General features: G+C 45.3%; 1 protein-coding gene across 5 annotated transcripts in view; it reads left to right on the top strand.

Moving 5' to 3' along the window:
- Positions 1-1,112: 1,112 nt before the first annotated feature.
- The window catches only part of ppp1r12a (protein phosphatase 1, regulatory subunit 12A), a 48,244-nt gene continuing 40,846 nt past the window's right edge, over positions 1,113-8,510 (top strand). For 3 of the 5 annotated variants that reach the window (XM_018755987.2, XM_018755986.2, XM_018755989.2), the window contains exon 1: positions 1,113-1,389. In XM_018755987.2, coding sequence (XP_018611503.1) covers positions 1,153-1,389 — 237 coding nt within the window. In that variant the 5' untranslated portion in view covers positions 1,113-1,152. The remainder of the gene's footprint in view (positions 1,390-8,510) is intronic. The other 2 variants (XM_018755991.2, XM_018755990.2) reach the window with 1 other exon arrangement.

Genomic DNA, 8,510 nt, shown 5'->3' with positions numbered 1-8,510 from the left:
TTCTATAGTTATCATTGTTTCTACAAATATAAGGCTGGATTACTTGTGATGTTGAGGAATGCCATAGTTCCTTTAAGTTTAAGTGGAAAAATGAAAAGGGGCAATGAAATAGTTCAATGCTATGTTCCTCTCCTCTACCATTGTACTGTAAGTCTTATGAAATCAAACATAGGTTGGGCTATGAATAGAAAAGAAATGAATTTTTTTATGTCGAGTTCGGAATTATTGACGGCTTTAGTTACCAGTGAACATATTGTGATTTGTCTGGACCCACAGAAATAACATCAGTATTAGTTTTGTTGATCCTGTAATTGTTCTCTGGTGTCTCTAAATTGCCTTCAGTGATTGATTTGGTGAGTGACTGCGTGTGCCGAGGCTGCAATGGACTGGTGCTCCATCCAGGGTATAGCATCCCCCGGCCTTACGCCCAATGTTGCCGGGATAGGCTCTGGATCACCGTGACTCTGTTCAGGACAAAGCGGTTACTGAAACTGGATGGATGTGTGATTTTTTTTTTCTACAAGGAAAGCAGTTGTGTTTTGTATGTATTTTGTCTTACAGCTGGTTTTGCAATACTGATTTCACTTTTTCTGTGCACTTTGCACTACTTCCAAACATTGGCCTGCATTCATCTCCAGCCTGATATGTGCACCACTCCGAAAATGTGATATAATACTGTCAAAGAAACACAACCTATGCAAATGTTACTGTACCAGAATAATCACAAGTCGGAACTAAAGCGGAAAATTAACAATTCTGAGCAAAGAGTGCAATCTAAAAACAATAACACGGGTCTTAGGGCACAGCCCAGCGAAACTGAGTCTATTATTGATCAGACGATCGATTCTATGACACACTTCCTTTAATTGCTAACATATTGCCGCCCCTCCCCTCCCCTCCCCTCCCCTCCCCTCCCCTCACCCGACGACGATGACGTAATTCTGAAGGCCCGGGAAACGCAACACGGCTATCTCGCGATGTTTCGCAGCGCAAACGTACCCGCCAACCGAAACGCACGTTCGCACGTTCGTACACCCCTGCGATAGCCCCGCCTCCCGTTTTGTTTCCCACGCCCGGTGGGTTGTGGGATAGCGGCGGTATAAAGTGTATCCTGCTCACAGAGGGCGATAAGAAGCGGAGGGTGGCGCGGGGATGAAGATGGCGGACGCCAAGCAGAAGCGAAACGAGCAATTGAAGCGCTGGCTGGGCTCGGAGACGGATCGGGAGCCTCCCGTGCTGAAGAAGAAGAAGACGAAGGTGAAATTCGACGACAGCGCCGTGTTCCTGGCCGCCTGCTCGAGCGGAGACACCGAGGAGGTGCTGCGGATGCTGGAGCGGGGAGCCGACATCGACTGCGCCAATGTGGACGGACTGACCGCCTTGCACCAGGTCGGTACAAGTCTGTCTGTCTCTCTCTCTCTCTCTCTCTGTGTGTGTGTGTGTGTGTGTGTGGAGGAGGACCGCGTCTGTCGCCTCAGGTGGGTCTCAGTCTGTGTGGGTCTGTCTCTCTGTCATGGAGGGCTGTGTGTGTCACTCTGTTTTTACTGTGTTTTTGTGTGTAAATACTTTACCAGGCTGTGGAGGGAATGTGTCCCAAGTGGGCTAGTCTAGTAGTTAGCTGACGTCATCATGTGTCAGGTAGCGAGAGCGGCGCTGAGAAGATGCTCATGGGGGGGCAGGGGGGATGAGTGAAACTATTTATTTATGTCAGTGTGTTTGTCCTTTGTGTACATTTACTGTATCAACAGGGTACATACCTTGATTAATGGTAATACAAAATTAGTGGGTTAGGGACTTGTTCTGATAACCTAGTAACAGGCCATATTTATTATCTTTAGCCCCCCCAGTCATGATCTTGTGCACCTACTTTTCCAAACCTGTGTTTTTCTGGAAATGGAGAAAAGTGTGTGATTCATATTACTAATCAAAGCAATAACGTTGTCATGTTGCAGGCCAGCCGGTAGTGTCCCGTTGGCCTGTTGTAATCTGAGGGTTTTGGGTTTGAATCCCCCTCCCATTCGCTGAAGCTCGCTTGGTCAAGGTAGCAGTGAATTGATCTGGTAGGAATACCCTGTTGCTTAAATGGGTAAATCACTGTAAAGGTGATTAACATTTAAAAAAATGTTTTGACCAAAGGGATCAGGTACGTAAAGAATAATTTTAAACGAGCCCCCTAGTTAGAGGTAGATTGTTGGTGATGCATCAGAAATTATGAAGTAATATCAATAAGATGAATATGAAGTAATCGATATGATCACTGGAAAAAGAAGTAACTGCTGGATCCTCCCAAAGCAAGAATAATTCAGTAGGGCAGCACTTATAGCTATATATAGATGTATGTATTGTAAGGGATGTGTTTAGTGCCATTTATGAGCCCCGGTGACCAACTGTGTGTCGTCATGATGTAGTGAAATCTTTTCCAATCACGTGTCTTTATTTGTAAGGTTTTGTCCGGTGCTGTTCTTTGACACATTAGTCATATGATATTGTCTGTTCCTTATTTTTACATTTTCTCTGTGTCTGTACACATGCCGAGGAAGGCTTTTGTCTGAAATGTCTGTTGTTAATTTCATATTGCAGCAAACATCTACAGCGGAGTGCTCTCCTACTTGCACTTCGTTCCACTGGTGATGGATCAGACAATAACTGTGTGTCCAGGTTTTTGTAAACATGTTAGGGGATACCAGAATGGGTCATGCTGCAGTGAGCAGGCTGACTTCCCTTCCCAACATCCACATTTTATACAATCGCGCTGGAGGCCTCGCCAACGTGACAGTCGTGCTTGCGTGTTCTGTATGGAGCAAAGTTGAGCAAGGTTGGTTATATCTGCAGAAGAATGTGTTGTAATGCTGCAGGGCTTCTCTTCGAATGATTGTGTATTCTGGCTGAGCCCATGTGCTGACATGCATAACCCTAACCTCATGCATTTGTGCTTCCAGTGAGTGTTCTGGTTCTCTTTAATCAAAATCCATGTTTGCTGCCGTCGTTATTGTCGTTGATGATATGTTGTTGGTGTCCTTAAGTCTCCTCCAGCACAGCAGTTTTTTTTTATTCAGCTGATTCTCCCCCAAGGCAACTCAGAATGAGTTTTACTGGCCAAGTGTGCTGATGCATTTGCTGTATTAGATATCCAATTGATCTACCAACAATCATTTCCCCATTTGTACAACAGAGCAATGTAATGCACGTATACTGAAGCACTTAAGGACATGCAAATCGGGAAAATCATGATTTCACCTGTACCCCGTGCCTTTGGGCGGACATCGCAACACCTGGAGTAAGCTCATGCAAACGCAGGAAGAACATTCAAATTCCACACGGCGAGGTGTATTTAAACCTGTGTCCAGACTCAGAGCTCAGGCACTGTGAGGCACCGGCATTACCTGTAGTGTCACCATGACGACAGTTTAAAGCAGGTTATGCATTTCCTGTCCTATTTGTCATTAATGCTCTGCTTTTTCAAGTACCAAGTGCTTTATGCTAGTTTATTATGAATAAAAGGTCATGATTCTGACACAGTAATTTTTTCTTGCTCATTCAGAATGTATGAAATTGACCAAAATTATGATAGCCACAGGATGAGCAAAAAGTTAAAATGATCAGTCATAGCAGCTTCCTTTTTTTTGGTTTGTCGGGAGCCTTCGTAGCTGGTTGTATTAGTCATACCATGAAATACCCCTGTTTTTGTGTTCTTACTGTAACCTGTGGTGGGATGCTAATGTTTGGATTTAAATCTTGGTGCAAAGTTTACCTCTTTATGGTGAACAGCAATGCTTAGTATAACTGAGTTTTAGCTATGCCGTTTTAGAATTAGATTATGGCAGAAGTCGTGAAGAGACACCTATGTGGGTTTGTACACATCTACTTTTCATGGGTGCCCTTGGCAGAGGTGTGCATTGCACTTTATGCTCTTTGCACCAAAACAAAGTAGCCAGAAGGTGATTCTGTACATGCATTGTGGTTTTCTTGCTCATCAGGCAGATTTGAGCTTGTGCAGCAGTGGCTTAGCATTGCGCAGTCATGTCTTCGATGCAGTGCCCTCCATGCTTGAACTGAACATTTATTCGTTCAGCTGATGCTTTTTTCCCCAAAGTGATTTAGTGTTAAGGTTACAATTATTTACCCATTTATACAGCTGCATAATTCTACTGGAGCAATTCATGGTGAGTACCTTGCTCAAGGGTACTATAGCCGGAGGTGGGGATCAAACCTGCGACCTTTGGATCCAAAGGCAGTAGCTTTAACCACAATGCTACTGGCTGTCCACTGCGCTGCTGGTGCTCAGTCTGGATGTTCATGATGTCAGTATTTCTGCTAGGTTTGCTGAATGGGACCACTTGGTGTTGTGATGCTCTTTGGAAATGGACTCACGTGGGCATGTGAACCTGCAGCACTGCCTCCAACTCTTTCCTGTTGTGGGGGGACAGTGGGACACAAGGTTTGGCCTGTAAATGTGCCGCTTAAGATGTTATGGGGAGTCCTGCCTTGGGGCTGTCTGCTCAATATGACCTCAGTGGCTGGAAGCACTGATGTGTTTTGGGATCTACCCTGGCGATTGAGCGAGACAGATTGATCACTGCTGTTAGCAGAACTTTTACTAGCATGCCAAATGCAGGATTTGTCCCCATATATGGACTTAACTAGTGACTGGCTCAGATTAGTGCAGCAACTTGCTCATTGTGAACCAGAAGATCACTCGGTATCATGGGTTTAATCTTGTGGATAATTAGGCAGACTTCTTAAAGCTGCATGACATAAACCAGAGCTATTAATAAAGCTGCTCTTTCTACCTCTCCTTTTTGGACCCTCACAGCAGCAGAGTGGTTGTGTCCACGGCGCTGACCTGCATGGTATATAAATAATCTGTCCGGAGGTACTGTAGCCCTAGGCGGTTGCAGGAGGTGAGTCTCTGCCCAGTACAATGTGACACCCTCCCTCATGTGTGCAGCTCTGTGGTGGAGTGCTGGACCGTGACCAAGGCTAGCATCCGCTTGCCGTTTGCTTCAGCTCGCCTCCCTGATGTAGGAGGCACGCTGTCAGCCAAAGAGATCAGTGAGGACACAGTCCTGCTGTGTAATTGCACAGGGTATGAAGCACCTGCTGTTTCCTCCCCCTGTGTTTTTAATGTCTTGCCATGGTCCATTAAAGATATGCCCCAGAATTCACTTGATTAAAAATTTCAATATTTTTTGCATGTCATGGAAATGAAGTAGAGAAAAGCTGAATTGTTTTGGAGAACAATTTCCAGGCCTTTTTGATCTAGGTATACATATCGGCTGTATGGCAGTTGCGAGAAATTCATGTAAAGTTGATAGGGAAAGAGATCCTGTTTTACTCATTTTGTCTTGGTAAGTTGAAGTGTCATCATGGAAGAGAGCTTTTGCATTTTTCACGCTGATATAGTGAACGTGTCGTTAAAAGGAGACATAGATGTCCTTGTGTTTGAAACTGTGCAGAGAGGCCATATGATCTGGCAACAACTGTAAATAGTGAAGCCTGTCACTCATTGTAGAGAAGCTGCTACTTCTGGTCTGATAAAGCTAGATGTTGCTGAGGGAAGGTTAAGGAATTCTGCCTGCAAGAGGGAGTTGGACCTTGATTGACATGATGGCAGGGTTAGATATTTTTTATTTTGAGCATTTCCTGAAAACGTGCCAGCACACAGGAAGTTCAGCAGTTTCGTTTGTCAGGGCAGGGTTCCATTGTGCACCGAACGCTGATCGACCAACCAGACATCGACACCGGAATTATGCGCTTCCTTCTATGATGAGCTCGTGTGAAATGAAATGAATGAAACTTTACTCACGGGGCTGCTTGGGTCCTTTCGGTTAGTGATTCGTTCTCCCAGTGTGGGGTGTGGCGCCTAGGAGAGTATAGATCCAACTGTGATACGAGTTGCCCGGTTGACTGGTTTGGGTTGGGAGAAAAGGTCCATCATATTGTCGTTTACCTTTCTGCTGTGGGGGAAGAAGTAATCATATTTCTTTCACTCAGCTGTGGATAAATGGTTTTGACTTGATGAATTTGGTACTGTTCCCATGTTTCACGTTACAGGAGGCACAGTTGGAGTGGAAACGCGAGCATGTCTTCCACTGCGTAACTAATTGAAATGTATAATGATGATGATTTGCTTGAGACTTTCATGTCTGCAGCTATGTCTCCTTCTCTTAATGTAATGCGTAAATTGTACTTTTGCTGAGATGTACGTCGCTTTGGACAAAAGCGTCTGCTAAATGAATAAATGTATATGATGACAATGACTCGCAATTACGCAGCCTTATGTGTCATTGCTGACAGGCAGTGAAATCTCATACACTTTCTGTAGACATACTTGTGTGAAATGTGATGCTTTCTGGTTGCGTTACCTGCAGCCATATTGCCGTTGATGGAAATGTGCAGAAAGGAAATGCATGGGGGGGGGGGCAGTCTTTGTTACAGGTTGGAACTGGTTCATGTGGGCTTTGCTTGCTCTTTGGTGTCTTGAACACTCAAGGTAAAGTCCACCAAGTTTGGAAACTTGGGGAAAGGCAAATGTGATGGCTCCCCCAAAGTTTCTCCAGTCCGTTTACTGTTCCTGGAGCAGATGTTCTTGTGAGAAGGAGAAGATTGAAAACACTTAAGTCAGTCATGCTTGCTCACTAACTGCTTGTCTAAGTCAGGATCATTGTGGTCTGGAGCTTATCGCAGAAGAACGGGGCACAGGGCAAGTCAGTGTTCATCTAAAGTGAAACAATGTGATTCTGTGGAACTCGCATCATCTACTTGTGTTTATGGGCGGGGGCAGCTGGTAGTTAAACAGTTGTTGCCTTGTAGTAGAAGGTCCCAGGTTCATATCCCTTGTTCCTGCAGCATTTCCGTTGGTCATAGGACTTACAATGTATTGCTCCCGTCAAAATTACCCAAAGGTATAATGGCAAAGTAATTTTAATTAATATATTTTTAAAAAATTGCAATGGGCTGTCCCAACCGTGTTCATGTAACGTGCTTATGAGTAGATGCAGGCTGAATTTTTTTTTTTTTTTCCTTCTCTCTTGTTTGTGTTTTCTAAACTAACCTCAAGAAAGTAGAGTTGCTTCCTGGCCTCTTCACACAGTTGATGCGCAGTCTGTCAGCTCTCCACCCCCCCCCATCACCCAAATTAGGGTTAATGGAATCCCGTTCTGCATGTTTAGATGGTGCTGCCAGAGTTTGTTCAGCATACTTCCTCGCCCCTCAATCCCATGGGAGAGATCTTTATTTGATCAGCTGGACAGTGCAAGCGGAATCAATCCGAATAGAAAACAAATGGGTGGATACTATTTTCTCCATGCTCTGCTAAAACGCTTTCACAGGTGAGGGCATCTGTTACAAATGACAAACTTGTCCTGTAACTGCTCAGTTTCCTCTTAGCCTTTTATGGAAGCAAACGGTATGGACTTCTTGACCTCTGAATTTGTCCGCAGTATCCTAATTAACTTGTTTCTGAACACCATGCTGCTTCTGCTGTAGAAAAAGTACATTAAAGATATCGCTTGAATGGTTACATTGCATTTTTTAATTCATCTGTTTTTCCTCAAAGCGACCCAATGTTGAGCTACTTATTATTTATCCATCTATACACCTGGGTAATTTTTATTGCAGCAGTTCAGGGCAAGTACCTTGCAGGAGATGGGATTTGAACCTGCAACCTTTGGTCCAGCTGCAGCAGTTGTAACCCATTTATTTATCATTTTTTAATAGAGGGGGGTGCGGTGGCACAGTGGGTTGGACCAGGTCCTGCTCTGTGGTGGGTCTGGGGTTCCAATCCCACTTGGGGTGCCTTGCGCTGGACTGGCATCCCCTCCTGGGTGTGTCCCCTCCCCCTCCAGCCTTACGCCCTGTGTTGCCAGGTTAGGCTCCGGTTCCCCACGGCCCCGTATGGGGCAAGCAGTTCAGAAAGTGTGTGTGTGTATTTTTTAATAGTATATGAGTGTGCAGCACTTGAGTGGAAGCACTGATTTCCAGACCCCCTCCACAGTTACTTCCTCAAACCGCTTTGGCTAAAGCAATTAAGCTGTCTGGTTATGGTTGTGGTGTGGAAGCGTGTCTGACCTGTGCCACTGCTCTGTGTGTGTGATGATGAATGAGAGCGCTCAGGATTAGACGGCGATTCCAGCTGGGCGGCTACACGCTGACGCTGTGCCCGGCGGCACACAGCCACTCGCTCCGCTGCCACGGGGGGCCATGTGACAGCGGTGATGTAATGGTTGCGCAGCTGGAGCCTGCAATTATAACGTGCGTGCATGCTTTCCTGCGTCGAAGAATGCCCCGAACAGGTAATACGAGATACACCTGCAAACCAGCTGCACGGCAGATGAATTTGGACACGGTTCAGTCCAGCGTTATGCCTGGGAATAACGCTCATCGTACCACATAGGGACGTACGTAAACACTTTTGTTAGGTCTGTCTTCATGCGGAGACCAAAGAGTCAGACGGAGACCCTTCTGTGTTTCGCAGATTTTGCTTTTATCAGCTTGACTGTTTTTGGTGT

Source organism: Scleropages formosus, chromosome 24 (genome assembly GCF_900964775.1).
Source record: "Scleropages formosus chromosome 24, fSclFor1.1, whole genome shotgun sequence".
Lineage (NCBI taxonomy): Eukaryota > Metazoa > Chordata > Actinopteri > Osteoglossiformes > Osteoglossidae > Scleropages > Scleropages formosus.
Note: the sequence above shows the minus strand (reverse complement) of the source record. Positions and strands in the feature narration are given on the sequence as shown.